This window comes from Cricetulus griseus, assembly GCF_003668045.3.
Source record: "Cricetulus griseus strain 17A/GY chromosome 1 unlocalized genomic scaffold, alternate assembly CriGri-PICRH-1.0 chr1_0, whole genome shotgun sequence".
NCBI lineage: Eukaryota > Metazoa > Chordata > Mammalia > Rodentia > Cricetidae > Cricetulus > Cricetulus griseus.
In genome coordinates, this window is record NW_023276806.1 from 134,070,135 (window position 1) to 134,090,780 (window position 20,646).

Below are 20,646 nucleotides of genomic sequence, written 5' to 3' on the forward strand. Positions count from 1 at the left end.
ATGGATATACACACACACACACACACACCCAAACACACACAGGTAAATAAATGCAATTCAATTTTTAAAGAATAAGAAACTTTATTATGTAGCTGGATTATTGATTTCATTGTGACATATGTAGCCATATTTCACATCACAGATCTTTGATCTCATGTTCTCCAGGGCCATCTATTTAAGAAGATTAGCATTTAAACTAAACCTTAGGTTTTTTTTGTTGTTGTTGTTGTTGGTTTTTTGAGACAGGGTTTCTCTGTGTAACATTGGAGCCTTTCCTGGCACTCTCTCAGGCTGGCCTTGAACTCGGAGATCACCTGCCTCTGCCTCCCAAGTTCTGAGATTAAAGGCATGCACCACCAATGCCTGGCCACCTTAGCATTTTTAAACCATGTGTTTATAGCATCTGATACCTACAGATATATATATATAGATTGATATTTTGTCATTTTGAAACCAAAGGCTCTTATAGCTGATCAGTATATAGTTCAGAATACAGTTAATACTGAGAAAATTTTTAATATTTTAATTCCCTGGGAAGTTTTTATTTCTTTTTAAACTTGAGATTATGGGATACTAATTTTGTCCTGCAACAAATGGCAAAGATTGCAAATAGTTAAGGACAGGCCACTGAGCCAGATTGTTGAATTCTTATATGTCTGTCTATGTTTAGAAACTGCAGAGCTATGGTGACGCTAGAATTCAGATCATCGAGCCTACTTAGTGGTGTGCAGCACTGTCTCCTGTCACCTGTGGTTTTTAGCTTCAGGGAAAGGTGGCTTGCTTTTCAGGGTCAGTCTTCCTTACATCTTTGCTCCATTCTCAGCATCCTCTTTTAATGCTTACTTCTCTTTGTTTTCACTGCTGTCATGAATGCTGACATGAGTGGAAATGCTATGCCAGGTAACGCCAGCTCTGACCAGATGCACAGGTCTTTATCTTTTCCAGTCTTAGAACACTGAGAATAAGATATAACAACCTAAAGTTCTTCCACAATAACGCCAACTGCCTTAACCCTATCCTTGACTACTGTGCGTTACAAATTATTTATTATCCTTCATTGCAAACTACTAGAAATCGAGAAGGCATGTGTAACCTAAAAATCATATATTCTTTTTTTAGTGTGTATTTTTAGCAGGGAAATCTATGAAGTGGTAGTATCTTTAAAAGTTATATATCTGACTCTTAACCCAAACCCTAATGGTTACGTCTAGCATGGCTGCTTTCAACTATTGTCAGTATACATGTAAAAACTTAATCATTATCTGTGATTTGTGTTCTTTCTCATAGTTTTTCCTTATCTTTTCCTGTCTACATAGTCTTAATAACTAAATAGTCTCGGGCTGGAGAGATGGCTCAGAGGTTAAGAGCACTGACTGCTCTTCCAGAGGTTCTGAATTCAATTTCCAGCAACCACATGATGGCTCGCAACCATCTGTTATGAGATCTGGTGTGCAGATATACATGGAAGCAGAATGTTGTATACATAATAAATAAATAAATAAAATCTTAAAAAAATAACTAAATAGTCTCTAAGTAGCAACCAGAAAATATTCTTCAAAATTTTTTTCTGACATAAAAAGGAATTTACTGCCAGGCAGTGGTGGCTCATGCCTTTAATCCCAGCACTCGGGAGGCAGAGGTGGGAGGATCTCTGTGAGTTCGAGACCAACTTGGTCTACAAGAGCTAGTTCCAGGACAGCCTCCAAAGCCAGAGAAACCCTGTCTTGACCCCCACCCCCCAAATAATTTACCTGTTTGCTTTAGTATAGTTTTATCAATATGTGTGTTTGTGATATCTTAGAAGGTTTTTTTTTATTTTATGTGTATGACTGTTTTACCTGCATGTGTACCATGTGCACACCTGATGATGCACTTTCTAAAATTAGAGCCAGCATCTTGCCCTTTCTTAGATTACTATTATTTATCATATTACATGGGAATACTAATTCCTCCCTTAGTATAGGCCTCAAATTGTGTCATGTAATGTGAGTCTCTTAAAATTGCCTCTGTGGTGGTGTTTTGTTGTTTTATTTTTGTTGTTGTTTCGTTTTTCAAGACAGGATTTCTCTGTGTAGTCCTCACTGTCCTGTAGACCAGGCTAGCCTCAAACTCAGGTGTGCCTGCCTCTGCCTCCCAATGCTGGAGTTAAAGGCATATACCACCACTGCCTGGCTTCTAGCTTGTTTTTCTAATATTTTAATTTTGTGTTACAATTATTTCAAGTACATAAACTTTGTCATCTTTACTTTACAAAAACTAAATAACAACAAATATAGGATCCCTCTCCCCACAGGGTTTTTCTTTCTTTTTTGGACCTAGTATCTTGCTATGCATTAATCTATTACAGTCTGGTATTGTAGTACTTACACTACATGCCAAAATGAAAGTATACAAAGGTGGTTAACAGTAGCTTAGGGGAAAGCACCTAAGCAAGTTTGGACATCTAAAGCTGGGTCTTAGAGCCTAAAGAGGTTTGAGCCTGGCAAGTGAAGAGGTAGATGGCTTAACAAACACATTAGGCATAAATCAGCCCGGTGTTATTTGGGTATACATGTGCAGTACTGTCTATCTGATCATAAAGTCTGAAAAAAGACTACAGGGATTTTCCCTGCCCCCTTGTCTACTGGCAGTCATGGTTGCCTTTATATGTGATGTCCAGCATTGTCAAAAAGGGTTCACGTGGCACTAGTCAAACAGGTATGTCACAATTAAATGTAACTGGTTAAATGCAGAACTGTTGGCAGTAAGATATGGAGAAGATTTGGGGGCCAGATCCTGATGCCTAACACTGGTTGTAAGAGCAATAAGAAAGCAAAGTGTGTGTTGTCTAGTGGATTCCAGAAGTGCCTGATCACAGTGACAAGGAGCTGAAAGTCTGATTGCAACAAATGGTACTGCTCTAAGACCCCTCACATCATTTCCTCCAAGAACTACAAGACTGTCATGGCAGAGCAGCCCTGCTGGCCTCACAGTCCCCACCCATCCCAATGCCAGACTGCCTAGCAAAGAAAATAAAGATGCCTCATGCACATTTCATCTATGCTTAAGTGCTGGGGCGTCTTTGCAACCATCGCCAGCAGAGTGAGGATTAGTGGGAGGCAAAACAGTAGTTTGGTTTAGAACAACTAAGTAGCTGGTATGTTCAGCTGTAAAGAAAAATGAAATCATGAAATTTACAGGTAAATTAATACAGAGGGCCACAGACAGAGTACAGAGAATGAGTAACGGTGACATGGCCCTTCCTAAATGACACCTATGTATCGCACTCTCTCCCCACTGCACTCAGAAATAAGTATTGTAAGAACCAGAAGTTGGGGCAGGCTGTTGTGAAAATGTCTGCTGGAAACAACAGGCCATTGCACTCATGAGTGCTTGGTGGCTGTGGTTATCACCATAAGACTTACACAGATCAAGCTAGTCAGGAACCTCACATGGCTACAGGAGGGACTCAGGAAGCCCTCCCCTACCTGAAGGGCTTGGGCAGTTGAAAGCTGCTGTGCAAACTCAGTTTTCTTGAGGGAAGAGTCTCCATTAGGTTGCCCATGCTCTGGTGGATGGTCCTACCCCCTGGACATAAAGACAGCACTGCTTTGACCCCATGGTCTATGTAAAGGGGTGTGAAGTTGGGAGGGGAACTGGAAAAGGGGAAATTGGGGAGGAGTTGCAGAGAGTGGAAGGTTGATATTATCAAAACCAAAGCAAAACACTGAATACATGTGTGAAATTCTCAAAGATAATTTAAAATGAAAGAATATCAAACTAAAATTCATTTGACAGGATACATTATTGTAAAAAAATACAAACTGTGCTATATAATGAATAAATGTCAAAAATACTAAGTAAAACAGGAATAAAAAAACTAACCAAAATTTGCAGGTAAATGGCTAGAAATTAGAAAAAAATTGTATTGTATGAGGTAGCCCAGGCTCAGAAAGAGAAATGCCACATGTTCTGTCTCTCAGGGATCCTACCTTCAAATCTTTAGAGTTGTGTGTTTAACCTGAGATATTTGAATAAATCAGCAGTTCTCAACCTTCCTAATTCTGCGATCCTTTAATACAGTACCTCCTGTTGTGCTGACCCCAACTATAACATTATTTCCATTGCTACTTCATAACTGTAATTTTGCAACTGTTCTGAATTGTAATGTAAACATCAGTGTTTTTTAGTGGTTTTAGGCAACTCCTGTAAAATGGTCATTTGACGCATTGGTTGAGAATCTCTGATATAACAAACTATAAAGGGCCCATTTGAGTGGAAGTTGCCATAGGGAGGGAGAGTAGCTGAACATAGATGATATGAAAACTGATGAGGAATTTGGGGATTGGTGTCCAAAGCAGGAATAGGACTTGGGGGTTGACCAAAATTAAGGATTCGTGAAAAACCCATATGGAAACTTACTGTTTGTAAGGCAACTTAAAAATATCAGTGAGAGGCCCGGTGGTGGTGGTGCATGCCTTTAATCCCAGCACTCGGGAGGCAGAGGCTGGTGGATCTCTGTGAATTCGAGACCAGCCTGGTCTACAGAACGAGTGCCAGGACAGCCTCCAAAGCCACAGAGAAACCTTGTCTTAGGGGGGTAGGGGGAATCAGTGGGAGGGTCTGGAGAGATGGCTCAGTGGTTGAGAGCATTCACTGCTCTTCCAGAGGACCAAGGTTCAATTCCCATCACCCATATGGCAGCTCACACCTGTCTATAAATCCAGTTCCAGGGGACTTGATATCCATGGCAAAAGACAAATGCACATATAATAAAAATATCTATTAAAAAATATATCAGTGAGAATGAGAAGGGAGATCGATACCCTGAATGTCTTAAGTAATATTGCTTTTAAAAGCCCAGGGTTGTTAAACAAGAACCCCAGGGCCAGGTGTGAGAATCTCCTTATGAGCTGTTTGTCAGGGAGTCCCCAGAGGCCCCTAAACAATACAAGCTCTTGCCACTGTTTTTGGCTGCCCACCAGAGCTAGTTGATAACACCGGATAGTGAAAATGCACACAATTTGGTTGTGATATGTAAAGAAATCAAGCCGGACCTGAGCTGGGAGCTTTTCTTCTGGCTGGCTGTCTTCGTGCTGTATAGGCTGCTGGGGAAGAAAAGCCTCCTCCCAGCTGTGACTCTTACAGTCTACAATGCTGGTCTTTCAGGCAGGATAGGCCTAACTGTGCAATAGTGGCACAGCCGTTAAGGGTGAAATCAACTCTTCTTTGATTGAATTTGAGGCCTGCTCCATAAGAGCAAATTCATACCTGGTACTGCAAACACCAAGAAAGAAACAATGGCTGAAGTGTTTTTTGACTTTCAATGGTGATAATGAATGACTTTTTTCAAGTTCTTTTGAAAAAATGCTTATGAGTTTTGTTTCCCTGAAAACAGCTATCAGACCCCTACATTTAATGTTCTCTTTCTTAGAATTCCATGTTATTTATTTAGTTTTTCTGAATGTGATAAACTTGTTTTGTCTTTTTTGCCTTTAAGCAAGTTTTTAATTTCATGTTACAAATTTAATTGGTTGACTGAATTCAATTGTATGTATTGTAATCTATATTTTTGTTGCTACTTTAAAACTTCTAGAGTTGGTAGAAGTTAAATTAAGATTGGGAATAAAAGTTTGTGTATTCCGGTAGTTAATTTAAAATACTCTTTCGGTAATAAGGGTAATGCTATTGTTGTTAAAAATGTGTTTCTTGAAGAAATTAGAGCTACATTCACAGCATATACAAATAATCTAGAGTCCCAATGAACTGTGGAGGACATGATGTACATAATTTTAATAATTCTTACTGCTCTAGAATACAAATTCTTGTAATTTCCCTCCTGTACAACATGAAGAAATGATGATTTCTAAACTTGTGAGAATCCATGTCCTCAAAGAGTATGTAGCAGATGGGGAAGGCCCTGAAATTCTGTGGTAGAGAAAGCCTGGGAAGCCTGTAGGTGAGGTAAAGACTGTACTATATGAAATTCTTGAGTTCTCACTGCTTGTTTCTATATGGATGCTATTTTACATCAAAAGAATCATCATAGGTTGTAAATATGTAGACAAATACCCCTAATTATGAATAGATCCAATAACTTACCTTCCATGTTTTCTGAATAAAGCCCTGAAGGAGAACAGCTCAGAAGTCGTGCAGCCTTTCCTGATGGGGTGTGGGACCAAGGAGCCGAAGATTACTCAGCTGTGTCTGGCCGCCATTCAGAGACTGATGTCACATGAGGTGGTGTCTGAGGTAGGACACAGATTTGATCTGAGCTGCCTATTTAGAGTCGTATCAGCAGCTTTCATGGGGAAGATGGAAGCTCAACTAATATCAACTGCAAAGCACTTTTATGAAATGAAATATAGTAATTTAAAATAAAGTTAGCATTAAGGATTAAATGCATTTCATGAGTTACTTGTCATCTAAGAAGGCATAGTTCATTAGTGCAGGTGCTGATTGTAGAATCAAGCCAATTTCAGTGTCACATTATAGTTATTTCATATAATTCATGTTTTAAAGTATAGATGATCTGAATTGACAATATGTTGCTCATAAATGTATTAAATGTATTTTGTTTGTATCTGATTTGGTGATAGACAGTAAGAAAAAAATATTACCATGACTATATTCCATCATCTCTCAGATCTGAGTTGACTCTGTGTTCCACCTTCTGATTGACAGACTGCTGCTGGAAACATAATTAACATGCTTTGGCAGCTAATGGAGAACAGCCTAGAAGAACTTAAGCTGCTACAAACAGTACTTGTTCTCTTAACAACCAACACAGTAGTTCATGACGAGGCACTTTCTAAGGTAAGACACATACTTAATGGGTACCTGTGATGCTTGGAGGTAGTATTTGAATTAGCCAATTAAAAGAGAAAAGCCTTGGAATGAAGAGCAGCTCACCTCTCTGCAGTTATTGTGATGATCAACACTGTGCATTAGCAGCTGTGGGTGCCTCCTCATTAGAGGGCATAATGCTAGGTTGCTTGACCAGCCTTTGGCCACTGCTTAGCTATGAATAGAAGGTGGAATAAAAGGAGAAAATGTAGAGCAGGGGTGGAGAAGGGAAGTAAGAGGAAGGAAACGCCTTGAATCGAATTGGCTCCGGTAGTTCTCACTCTGTAATTGCCAATGCTCCTGTGTTGAAGCTAATTTACATGTATGCATTATGTAAATTAACATTTCAAGCCTGTCTCTTTAAATGACCAAAAACCTTCTTTGAGCATTTATACTGGATGAAGTTTCATAGCTGGATTTTATTTTTTCCCTTTACACCTTCTTTGGAATATTAACAGTTGTTCGCTTATATAGTTAGCTCTTCAAGAAGTTCTTAAAATCACGAAATATTTCTGTAAATGAGAAAGTAACAAGTGCACAGTTTTCAGCTAATGGTTTGTCTCCAAGACAAAGACCTTGGTTGGTCTGGACCTTAGACAGAGGCTGTCATCAAACTCACAGAGATCTGCCTGCCTCTGCCTCCCGAGTACTGGGATTAAAGGCGTGCATTACCATGCCCAACTTTGTTTTGGACTTTCAGTAGTTTGATCATAATTTTTGTGCTTTTAAAAATGGATAGTTTATAAAAGAGAGAAGTCTACAGTCTCATGCATAATAGCTCAAGTGGATTTGCATGTTCATCTTTTCCAGATATTAATTCAGTGTTCTTAGAGCATAATGAAAATATACTTAATTGCAATTATTTTGTTCTAGGCTCCTGTCTGCTAAGTAGAGGCTTTATATATACTTTTTTTGTATATAGTTCCACTTGGTTTCTTGCTATCAAATTATTTTTCTAATAAATGTATTTAAAATTTTTTAAATGTTACCCATTGACATACTAAAGAGAGAAGTGTTGGGGCGTGGGATATGGTTCAGTTAATGAAGGATTTGCCATACGAGCATGAGGATCTGAGTTGCATCTCTACCTTCCATGTGAAAAGCTGGGTGCGGTGCCTCATGAATCAGTATGGAAACAGACAGGAGGATCTGTTGGTGTCCTAATTAAGTTTCTTTTGCTGTGATCAACACCGTGACCAAAAGCAACTTTTGGAGGAAGGGATTTCTTTCAGCTGACAGGTAATATAGTCCATCATCAAGGAAAGCTTAAGGCAGGAACCGAAACAGGTCATAGAGGAATGCTGTTTACTAGCTTGCTCCCCATGGCTTGCTCAGCCTGCTTTCTTATAGAATCCATCCACAGTGGGATGGGCCCTACACTCATACCATTAATCAAGAAAATGGCCCACAGACATGCCCATTGGCCAATCTGATGGAGGCAATTCCTCCATTGAGGCTCCCTGTTGCTAGGTTACTCTAGCTTGTGTTAAGTTGAAAATACCAACCAGCACCCTGAGCATCATTGGTAAGCCTGTCTAGACTAGTAGGCAAGTTCCAATGAGAGACCTCATCTCAAAAACAAGATGTTTAGACTGGCTTTCACACAGTCATCCACACTGCGCGCTCCTGAGCCCAGACACTCACAAGCATGTGCATACACACACAGGCATACTCACACATACACACACACACACACACACACACACACACACACACACACACACACACACAGAGAAAGAAGTAATTTTAGGATTTATTTTAGTATGCTACCTTATTGAAAATGAAATATTTGTTACTAAAATTCAAGTACAAAGGTATAAAAAAAAACTGATCAACATGAAAGCTTTTGTGTAGCAATATGATGTACTTTTAAGTTGAAATACAGAGTGACCGTGCTGTTTAAAGCCATGTCATTTAAAGTTTGAATGTAAGAGCATTGGAGAGATGGCCCAGTGGTTAAGAATAGTAGTTGTGCTGGGCAGTGGTGGCGCCACACACCTTTAATCCTGGCACTTGGGAGACAGAGGCAGGCAAAGCCCTATGAGTTTTAGCACAGCCAGGGATAGACAGAGAAACCGTGTCTTGAAAAATGAGAGAGGGAGGAGAGAGAGAGAGAGAGAGAGAGAGAGAGAGAGAGAGAGAGAGAGAGAGAGAGAGAGAGTAGCTGCTTTTACAGAGGTACTGGTTTGGTCTCCAGTTTCCTCTCTGGCACCCTCAGGCGCCAGGCATGCAGGGAGTGTGCTTACATGCAGGCAAAGCACTCAAACACATAAAATTAAAATAAATCTTTTAAAACTTTTGATACAAGTTGATAAGACACAGCATTTCATATTTTTCCAAGAGTGGTATGTTTTCAAACTATTAAACTCTTAGAAGATCTTTGTGATACTGGTGTATATAATCATTTCTTAGAGTTTGGATTTTATGGTCCATGAACCGTAAATTAAGTAACAGGATAGAGAGAGGAAAACAATCACAGGTATCTGACAAAGGACACGTACATTCTTTTAAAGTAACTGAATGAAAATGACAGATTCTAAAGACACTTCACGATAATGTGACAAGCAGATGCCTGGAGAGGCTCCTCACCTTCATATTTGCTAGTGCACTGACAGCTAAAATCATACAGTGTTGTCATAGCCATTAGGACAGTTACACTGTGTAAATGGCACCAATCCAAATAGTGCTGAGGATGGGATAGTTCTGAAATCACACACACAGAATAACAAAATGTAAATCTACTTTAGAAAATAGCAGTTTCTCAAAATTAAACCTGTGTTACCCTGTGACCGAGCCATGTCCTTCTTAGGTATTTATTCAGTTCAAATGAAGCTGTTTGTCTTCACAGAGACCTACATTTGAATATTCATAGCAGCCTAATTCAGAGTAGCACCAGAATGAAAACTGTCCAAATGTCCGTCAACAGATAGATGGTTAAGCGTAGCCATACAGTGGAACCTCCTCAGGAATGAAAGGAAACTCATACTGATACACAGGGCAACACACACACTTCATGAATAGGGCTCTAAATAAAAGAAGCCAGACACAAGGCAAAATACATGAATATTTTATATAAAATTGTAGAAAATGCCGAGTGGTCAATGGTGAATAAAAATCAGTTAGTTATCAGTGACTTGGGGAGAGGAAGAGCTGGACTGTGGAGATGCACAAGGAAATGTGAGGGTGATTAAAAAAACGGGCACAATCCATGTGGTTCAGGCAACTCATGAAATTACATACCTGTAAGGAATATAACTGTCTACAGAAATTCTTAATATTAAAGTTGCTCTTTAAAGAGAACAGTGTGGCACCCTTTTAATAATAGTGTACTTTTATTTATGTGTTTAGTAGTTTACAGAGTGCCTCTCTAAAGAGTTAGTGATACAACAGGCATGAATACTTGCTATTTCTAAAGCAAGTCATTCTGGAAGAATAAAGCATGGCACACTATTATACACATTAAATGAACCACATTTGGAAAGACAGGTTTCAAACTATTTTAGCTAATCTTAAATAGCTATGTATTTACTGATACTGAATTATTTTGAAATCTGAGGATTTTTATAGGTTTATTTTATAAAAAAGTGGAACTTTTAATCTCTAATTGTAACAAATTATTTACTTGTGGTTCATCTGCTAGGCTAATGTGCATGTTCTTCAGTTTTACTTCACCCTAAGGCATTTTTCCCCCTAGGCAATTGTTCTTTGTTTTCGACTCCACTTCACAAAGGACAATATTACAAATAATACAGCTGCTGCTACAGTACGGCAGGTCGTCACTGTCGTCTTCGAGAGGATGGTGGCTGAAGATGAGCGACACAAAGGTAAAGTGGTACCTTGTGACCTAGTATCACCCAGAAGCTGAACAATTTAGCCATTATATTCCTTTGGAGACAAATTGTAACCCTGGTCTCAGCAGGATCCCAAGGTTGAGGCCAGCAACATACAGTCTCAGAGAAACACTCACAAAACACCTGAAAACTTAGACACATATATATATACACAGTTATAAACACATACAAACATGTATGAATGCATGTATGTTTAGATATGTGATGAGTTCCTTTACTTTTTTGCTAACTTGACAAATTTCCTGACAAATGCAGCTCAAGGAAGGGAGGGTTTATCCCAGTTGATCGTTAGAGGAGATCCAGTTCATGGTGGCAGGAAAGCCGTTAGAGCAGACATGGAAGGTGACTGATCACACTGCACTGTAGGCAAGAAGCAGAAAGAGATAATTTCATTTTAGCAAAATATTATATTGCATGTATTTTTATACAAACATATTGTATGATTTTTTGTGGTGTGCTCGCTGCATAGTTTACATATTAATAGTTGGATTATATTGTGTGGCTATCCTCTAATTCAGTGACAAGCTCCTACGGGACATTGTATGGTGTTTGATATCTTAGAGCTGCTTGAGTGCCATCTGTTTTCACTGTTTGAATCACCTCATCAAGGTAAATTTCCAAGTGTAAGCACCCTCATGGGAATTTTTGCAGACACCTCTTGGAAATTATTGGCATATGTGAATCTTTTACATTTTTATTAAATATTCTGATTATGAGTTACATCTTTGTGATTTTTAAAAAGATTCCTAAAAATTAGAAACACCGCTGGGTGTTGGTGGCAGGTGGATCTCTGTGAGTTTGAGGCCAGCCTGGTCTACAAAGTGAGTGCCAGAATAGCCTCCAAAACAATACAAAGAAACCCTGTCTCGGGGGGGGGGGGGGGGAAGAATTAGAAACCCCTTTTAGAGGATTTATACAGATACTTGCTGCTTGACATGTTATAACTTCTGAGACTTGATGATAGTTTTTAACTAGAAATTGTTTTTAGTAGTAACCTTTTATGGTTGAAAAATATTTTTTGCACCTCCTGTAGAAAAGATTTTAAAGTGCTGAAATCATGAACAACCTGGCTTTTTTTTTCTCAAGCAAAAAGAAATTATATGTTTTTTACACTTAATTATTTATTTGTTGTGAGTGCGGGAATATACACACATGTTTGGACAAGCATGTCACAGCACATATGTGAATGTCAGAGTCAGTTCTCCTACAGCTCCATCCTAGAGACTGAATGCAGGTCAGTAGGCTTGGCAGCAGGTACCATTACCTGTAGCACCATCTCACTGGGCTTGTAAAACATGAGCTGCCTTTCACTTCACATTGTTTGTCAACTTTCTTAACTTTTGATGTCGAGTACGGTTCACTTACATTGATGTTTGTACGACATACTGGTAAAATGTGCACTACTGGGAAAGTATGGCAGTTATGCGTATGCTACTGATGGCTTTGCCTTCCTGCCCTGCGTTGATTGTTGACTGAAGGTTTGCATTTAGATCAACCATTCTGCACTGTTGGTTTGCTAGAATGTTTCCACAGGCTTTGATACATGATTTTCCTGCATTTCTCTTTGAGGAAAAGTACAAGTAGGATTCCAGTAGTTTGAAATGTTAGGGAATTATTCAAAATTACTGTAAGTATAGGACAATTTTCTGGTTTAAATGTCTGATATTCACAACCTTGATATAATTCCTGGAGCAGTATTTTTAGCCATGTTTCTCTAAAGGCTAACATACCATTTAATACCTTCTAGTTTAATAATATAAAAAAAAATACCAAGAACCCCTTTCAATTATTTATCAAATCAACACTTATTTTAAAGGCTGCTATAATTTACAAAGAATGGTATCTTAAAAAAAATATTGGGGCTGGAGACATGGTTCAATGGTTAAAACGCTGGCTGCTTTTCCAGAGGTCCTGAGTTCAATTCCCAGCAACCACATGGTGTTTCACAACTGTCTGTAACCATAGTCCCATGGAATCCGATGCCCTGTTCTGATGTGCAAATGTACATGCAGACAAAACACCCATATACATAAAGTACATGCATAAATAAATCTCATCAATAAAAATACTATTTAGGAAAAAGTATAGTACAGCCATGGTGCCACATGCCTTTAATTCCAGCACTTAGAAGGCAGAGACAGACTGACCTCTGTGAATTCAAGGCCAGCCTGGTCTACAGAGTGAATTCCAGGATAGCCAGGGCTACACAAAGGAACCCTGTCTTGAAAAACCAAAATAAATAAATAAAACATAAAAGGCACCCCAAAACAATAAAACAAAAAATACCCCAAATTCTTAAACGCACATGCATTCTTGTATGTGTGTGTGTGTGTGTGTACACATGTCCACAAGTACATACCTTAGCAAACATGTGGAGGTCAGAGGACGACTTATGAGAATTAGCTCTTATTTTCTACCATGTGAATCCTGGGCATCAAATCCAGTTCTTCAGGTTTGACATCAGCCACCTTTGACCACAGACTATGACGTCAGCCCAGTGAATGTGCCCATCATATTAGTGTTTAAAACAAAATGCTGTGAGCAGGAAGAGAAAACATTATAGCTGATTCTTAGCTGGTGCAACCGAGACTCATAGTTATCATGGCAGATCAAGTTTATTAAAATGTATGTAAGAAAATGAAGAATAATTCTTATAGTATTTTATATGAAATATCCATTTTTCACTTTGGAGACATAGTTCTAAAAGTACTGGATTATGGATCTCTTAAGAAGGACGAATCTTAAATAAAGTATATGATTTGCTAAAGGTCATTATGTGCTTCCTCCCATCCCTGGCCTGTTTTGATTGTAGACATAGAGCCTCCAGTGCTGATCCAAGGAAACAGTAACCGAAGGTCTGTCAGCACCCTGAAGCCTTGTGCTAAAGATGCATATATGCTTTTCCAGGTATCTCAGTTGACAAAATGTTTATTATAGCATGTAGTTTTGTGTGGGTTCTTTTATTTTATTTTAATATTAAGTACATCAAAATTAATATTAAAGTACTTCTAAAAAACTAAAGAAAGACTTCATCTACTGTATACCTGACTAACATGATAAAATGCTGTCTCACTTTAAGGAAGTAGAATTAAACTGGTAATTAGAAAAATAGGTATATTAGGGATGACTAATCCTACAAAAACATTCCTTTACTGAGAAAAGTTTAAATAATACATTTGCTGTCTACTTGATGTAAAGTGATATACAAATACCTTGTATGTGTTGGCCTGACTTTTAAGTCATTTTAAAGTACAGTAAGATTAGAAGTCTGTTCTAATCTTACAATAATGCTTGTCTATAGCTATCTGCTTATTGGCTATAGTTACATGCTTCTATAGAGGTTTGCCAAAATCTTCTGAATGTATAATTTGTCAAAATTGAATTTCTGATGTTTAATTTTTCAGAAAAATGTTTGTTTTGCTGTAGTTTTACAAACTGTGAGTTGTGGAAGGCATATTTTATTGTGACCCATGACACTGTTTGATTGCTTCCCAGGACCTCTGTCAGTTGGTCAACGCCGACGCCCCCTACTGGCTAGTAGGCATGACAGAAATGACTCGGACTTTTGGCCTTGAGCTGCTGGAGTCTGTCCTCAATGACTTTCCTCAGGTCTTTCTACAAGTAAGCCAACTGATACTATCCTGTCACAAAGTCAACATGTACTGCTTCCCTGTTAGAAGATGCAAAAACATAGCCTTAGGCTTCAGACCAAACTATTTTGAGAGATATCTTGTTTGTTCTATCTTTGAGAGTTTAAGATATGTGTTTCTTGGTGGTGTTTTTGTTCTTTTTTGACAAGGGTTTTATAAGTACAGCAGCCTCAGTCTTCTGAGCACAGAGGTCATAGTCATAATTTTGATTTAGTATTTTTCTGTCTGTATGTCTTCCTGTCTGTCTTTCTTGCTCCCAACAATTTAAAATTTTATAATTAGAATAAATTATTTGTGTAGACTTCCCCAGGCCTTGGAGTTATGAAAGAAATGTGAAAGTAAGCCATTTCTTTTTCCTTTCTTTCCTTTTTTTTAATGTGCATGGGTGTTTATGCCGTGTGTATGTTTGTGTACCACAGGCATGCAATATCCATGGGGCCCAGAAGAAGGTATCAGATCTGAAATGGGAGTTACAGATGGTTGTTAGCCAGTATGTGGGTGCTGAGTATCAAACCTGGCTCAAAATCAAAATAAAAAATCAGAATCAGAACCAGTGCACTTAACCGACAAATTATCTCTCCAGCTTCCAAATAAGCCATTTTTTAGCAGCACCTTCTTGAAATATTTCCAGTTTGTGTTTAGTGCATTTAAGAACAGTGCACATTTCAAACCTCGGTGTAAAGTATGACAAGGGCAGCGTGAGACCTTACTGCTGACTTATTATTGGTAATGCTCACATTCTGGGAGAGGGGCAGAAGTTCTGTCCAGTTGTATACCCAATAGTGAGTGTCCAGTCATTAATTGATATTTTCAAACCCACATCACACAATGGTACTAATTAAGAACTCTTGGGGAAACAAGCAAACAAAAGAAAAAAAACAATGAATATGAGAAAGGGATTTGTAAGGAAAAGGAAGGGGGGAGGTGTAGCAAGGTTCGTGGGGAGGGGCAATAGGAGAATGTGGGGGAGAGTAAGCAAAGTGCATTATATACATTCTAAAGTTGTCAGAACAAAGCTTACTAAGAAAATGTACAGTTATTAGATTAGATTATTTATGATAATCTCATTAGTGTGACTATGCTTTAGAAGTATTGGTACAAACTAAGTGAATTCTTCTTTTCCTTTGCAAATAGCATCAGGAATTCAGTTTCCTCCTCAAAGAAAGGGTGTGCCCTCTTGTGATCAAGCTCTTTTCTCCAAACATAAAATTCAGACAAGGTTCCAGCACTTCATCTTCTCCTGCACCAGTGGAAAAACCATACTTTCCCATCTGCATGCGTTTGCTGAGAGTGGTGTCTGTTCTGATCAAGCAGTTCTATAGTCTCTTGGTAAGTGTTAGCTTCCAAACATGCTTGCACATAAAATTGCATGTGCTGTGTGTTAGTGTCTTGGCTCTCTGACAACTTAAAGGAGGGAAGACTTACTTTTTGGCTCAGGGTTTCAAAGATCTTGATCCTTAGCCAGCTAATATATTACTTGGGGCCCGAGTTAGGCAGAAATGTCATGGTTGTAGGGGATGTCACAAAAGGCTGCTTGCCTCACTGTAGCCAATAAACTGTGATCGTGCCTGTGGTGTCAGGCCTCCTCCATCTCCCCTTTTATCCCGTCTGGGTTCCCAGCTTTTGTTGCAGGTGTCACCCAGATGCAAGGTGAACTCTCCTCCTTAAGTCAGTCCTCTTTGGGACCCTCACACATGTACCCAAACATGTATCCCATAAATGCCCTAGGTGTTTATTAATTCACTCAAGTTAACAGTGGAAATTACGCATCAGAATGTTTTTAAGATAAAGCATATGTGTGTATGTGTGTGTGTGTGTGTGTGTACACATATATGTGTTAAAATATTATATATGTATGCCTCTTTTAATTGTGTATGGCAGTGAAATACAAAGATTCTAGTATAATTTGATTTTCCTTCCACAATTCATGTCAAGACATTTACTGCTCTAATGTCATTGTTTTTGTGCTATCAGATCAAGTGTTAACTACATTGAAAATTACAAATCATAATGGTATTATGAAAATGTGTCTGACCTCACACACTCTCACACATGGTCTCAGGGAACTTAAAGGTATTCAACAGCCACTTTGTCCCACTAGTAAGTAGAAGATCTTTCCAGGTATCTCAGAGGTGATTGTCAGTTAGTTCTCTTCCCATATTACAGTGAATAGATGAAACTAACTGTAGTTAAAATATGGCTGCACTTTGCTTTTTTATTTTTCTTTATTTAAATTAGAAACAAGATTGTTTTACATGTCAATCTCCATTCCTCTTCCTCCCCTCCTCCACTGCCCCCCACTAACACCCTACCTATCCAATAACATTTCTGCTCCCCAGGGAGAGTGAGGCCTTCCATGGGGGTCTTCAGAGTCTGTCATATCCTTTGGGATAGGGCCTAGGCCCTCCCTTGTGTGTCTAGGCTGAGGGAGTATCCCTCTATGTGAAATGCACTTTTCTTCTTTTAATCTTCTGACCTAGGTACGTCTTTGCCTTTGGGATTACTAACAGTGTTGGCCCAGATCCTTTTTTTCTTGAAAGTGCCCTTAAGGAGTTTATAAAAATCAATTAACTTTAACCTAAAGTGGCTACCGTATCTCTAGTCTGACCTTGATTTCCTTTAGGAATGGATTCTTAATTATTTATCCAATTTAATGTTTCACCTTTTGTTGTTGTTTTTGAGGCAGGATTTCTCTTAACAGCCCTGGCCTTGCTTTGTAGACAGGCTGACCTTGAACTCACAGAGATCCGTCTGCCTCTGCCTCCTGAGTGCTGGGATTAAAATCTTGAAGGCTACTTCCCTGATTTCTTGCCTCATTTTGGGGCACCCACAGCTGAAACATCTAGTTACTAGCTGCACACAGCAAGAATCTATTTGATTTAGTAATCTCAAGGTTAGTTTCATTTTCACCTTCCATAGTTCCTGTTGTTTACTTGACTAATAATTAACAGGAGTAATCCATTTACCTTTATACTGGTTCATTTTTGTCTGTCATTCAGTTGTCATGCATGTAGTAAACATTGCATGGTATGCGTTACTCATATCACTATTTAAAGACGTTATTAAGGATAAAGTGTGCATTGGGGCTGGAGAGATGTGTTCCTTTGTGCTCTTTCTGAGGGCCCTGGTTCAGTTTGCAGCTTCTACATGGGAGCTCACAACTGTCTTTAACTCCGATTCCAGGGGGTCTGATGCATGCTCTGGCCACCACAGACATACATGCAAGTAACACACTAACACACTTATATACACAAAATTAGAAAAGAAAAAGTGCGTTACTAACAGCAGTGTGAACTGATGCTCAGTATAGCAGCCCTGGGCCCTGTGCTAAGTGCCTCCTCACCTGCCTGTGTCTGTGCATCCCTCAGCTGCTGCAGGTTTCTTGCTGTTTTTCTCTGCTCTATTGCTTTTTGAGACATGGCCTTGCTGTTGTAGCCCAGGTTGGCTCCTACCTCTTCTTCCTGAGTGCTGGGATTATAGACTTGCACCATCACACCAAATTGTTCCTTTGTTTTTTAGACATCCAATTGTATATATTACTGCAGGGCAGACCGTGCATCTGTGAACAGCTCATAGGACTAGAGAGGCAAGATCATGGTGTACTATGTTTTCCAAAAGTAAGGGTTAGAGACAGCAGATCTGACTAGCAGGTCCTTAGTTAGAGAAGCTGTGTTGTTTCCAGCAAATTCTACTCCTTCTCCATTTTATCCCAGTTACTCTTAAAAAGAAATAATAACATTGTCAAATCATGTTAACTCAACAAAATGTTTAAAAATCCTGTTCTTTTTAGGTAACCGAGTGTGAAATATTTCTGTCACTTCTGGTGAAGTTTCTGGATGCAGATAAGCCACAGTGGCTTCGAGCTGTTGCAGTGGAATCGATACACAGGCTGTGTGTGCAGCCTCAGTTATTAAGGTAAGGTCACAGCAATGTTCTGTTAGCTGGCAAGCTTGATAACTGTGCTGAGTTGGGACAAGCTTAGTATCTATTCATAATTATTAGTGATGCTTATCCAAGAAAATGGTGTTTGTGTGGGACAACACCAGGTGGACGCTTGGGAAAGAACTGGGAGAGGTCAGACACTCGGGAGATGATTGCTGCCATCGTTTACTAAGCAAATACAGCCAATATGTCTTGTTGTTTTGTTTTGTTTTGACTTGAATTGAAACCTTTGTTTCTAACCCAAGTTAGAGAAACCACTCAGGTGTAATGAGTGACACCAAATATGAAACTGTAACTATTAAGCAGTATCATTTGCTTTTAAAATGTGAATAATATAATACATTAAAGTACTTTTCCCAGAAATGTGTAAAATTACTTCACAGGTCATTTTGTCAGTCGTATGACATGAAGCAGCATTCCACCAAGGTTTTCCGAGACATTGTGAATGCACTGGGGTCCTTTATCCAGTCTTTGTTTCTCGTTCCTCCTACTGGAAACCCTGCCGCAGCCAATCAAGCTGGTAATGTCGTGTTCAGATTTGTCTTTGTTTTCTTTCTTGGTTTACAGTACTCGCTGCTAGCAGAGAAATCTTGTGCCTACACAAACTTAAAACACCTGAGTATATTGAGAGTAAAGATTTTTTAAATATTAAAGAATAATTTGACCCTACCATGACAAACTATTTTATTTTTTTCAGAATAGACTTTCCTCTCTGATATACTTTAATTTCCTCTGATTATATAAGGGCTAATGTTTAGGTGCTAGTCTTCATTTTAGAAAAAGTCTTTGTTGGATTCTTTAAAAAAAAAGTCTAGACATTTAATCTCTTGGGAGGTCTTAATATCTCAATAGAAGTTGACTCACATGATTTCAGTTTGTTTGGAAATCAGTGTATGGCTTCTAGTTTCCTTTATCATCTTTGACTGTGACTTTGACGTACCTGATGAATGGCCTTTTAACTCTCTATTCTTACCTTCCAGAAGAGGTCTTATATAAAGTATTAAAATTTTGTAGCTTTGTCTGTTCTTATAACTGTGTATGTGTTCATATATGTGCAGGCACAGGCCTGTGTGTGTGTGTAGGCCGAGGTCAACCTTGCTTGTCATTTTCCAGGACTGTCCGACACCTTGTATTTTGAGACAGTTTTCTCTCACTGGGACCTGGGGCTCATTGAGTAGACTGGACTGGTGGGCCACTGGGATCTGCCTATTTCTGCCTCCCTACAGCTGGGATTGCAGCCATGCATTACCAAGTCCAGGCTTTTTGTATGTATTGGGGAGCAAACTCAGGCACTACTTTGTATATCCATCAGTTTATTCCTATTGGAGCTTCTCCGTTGAGTTGCTAGGTTTTGTTCACTTACTGTGAGGTTCAGTATAAACTAATTTCCACTGTTTGAGGTGTACGTATAAATCTTATGTGGTTCTGGGAACAAACTTGGGTCCCCATGCTTGTGTGACAAATGCTTTACCAACAGAGCTATCTGCCTATGCTCTCTAGTGATTTTTATATTTTAAAAAATGAAGTAATGTTTTAAAGGAATAGGTGCTCTGGGTAAAAGAGAATTAGGAATGTCATTTATAGGTGTCACACTTGTTTTGATAGCACAGGGTCTTCAAGTCTGAGTTGGAATGTATTGGTTTGTAATCAACTAATAGATTGTTGTCTTTGCTTTTCCTCCTTATCTGATAGGAAACAATAATGCTGGTGGCCCAGTCTCAGCACCAGCCAGCTCAGGAATGGTGGGGATTGGTGGAGGTGTTACTCTGCTACCAGCATTTGAATACAGAGGAACTTGGATACCTATCCTGACTATTACAGTTCAAGGCAGTGCAAAAGCCACCTAGTGAGTAGTAGCAACATTGTTCTATAATAAATAATACCACTGAAGATGACATTTAACTCTAAAATACTTCTGTCTGGATTATATTTAATGTTGCTAATACAGTTTGGAACTTACTTTTTTGTCACATTCTAAGAATTTTAATCAGTAATAAATTTTGTTTTCTTGTATTTGCAGGCTCTTAATAGCATTATAAAGCAAAAATATGATTTTTTTACCTAAGAATTGACTCAGTTGTCCAAGTAGCTTCTTAGTTAAATAATGACTTGATTTTTAGACCTCTTGGACAAAGTTCTTCTAGAATTGAATTCCCTTTGGCAAATTCATCTTTATTTAAACTAATTTCTCCAATTTATGGGATGGAAGTCATATAGCTAAGTTCTAGGGCTCTATATGTAAGAAAAATTACTTTTAATATTTAGGAAACCAGTGAGGTTATTTTCTCTTCTGGTTATTTTCAGTCATCGTGTTTATTACAGCAGCAAGAACATAGAAGGACGTGCGTTTTAGGTCTCTGTCATACACAGGTTTGCAG

At 38.7% G+C, this 20,646-nt stretch overlaps 1 protein-coding gene across 2 annotated transcripts in view; it reads left to right on the forward strand.

Moving 5' to 3' along the window:
- Mon2 (MON2 homolog, regulator of endosome-to-Golgi trafficking) overlaps positions 1 to 20,646 on the forward strand; it is a 68,511-nt gene that overhangs the window by 9,809 nt on the left and 38,056 nt on the right. For both annotated transcript variants that reach the window (XM_027392286.1, XM_027392287.1), the window contains exons 3-11: positions 6,104 to 6,231; positions 6,664 to 6,795; positions 10,520 to 10,649; positions 13,489 to 13,583; positions 14,172 to 14,297; positions 15,461 to 15,655; positions 18,117 to 18,241; positions 18,652 to 18,788; positions 19,961 to 20,114. In XM_027392286.1, coding sequence (XP_027248087.1) covers positions 6,104 to 6,231; positions 6,664 to 6,795; positions 10,520 to 10,649; positions 13,489 to 13,583; positions 14,172 to 14,297; positions 15,461 to 15,655; positions 18,117 to 18,241; positions 18,652 to 18,788; positions 19,961 to 20,114 — 1,222 coding nt within the window. The remainder of the gene's footprint in view (positions 1 to 6,103; positions 6,232 to 6,663; positions 6,796 to 10,519; positions 10,650 to 13,488; positions 13,584 to 14,171; positions 14,298 to 15,460; positions 15,656 to 18,116; positions 18,242 to 18,651; positions 18,789 to 19,960; positions 20,115 to 20,646) is intronic.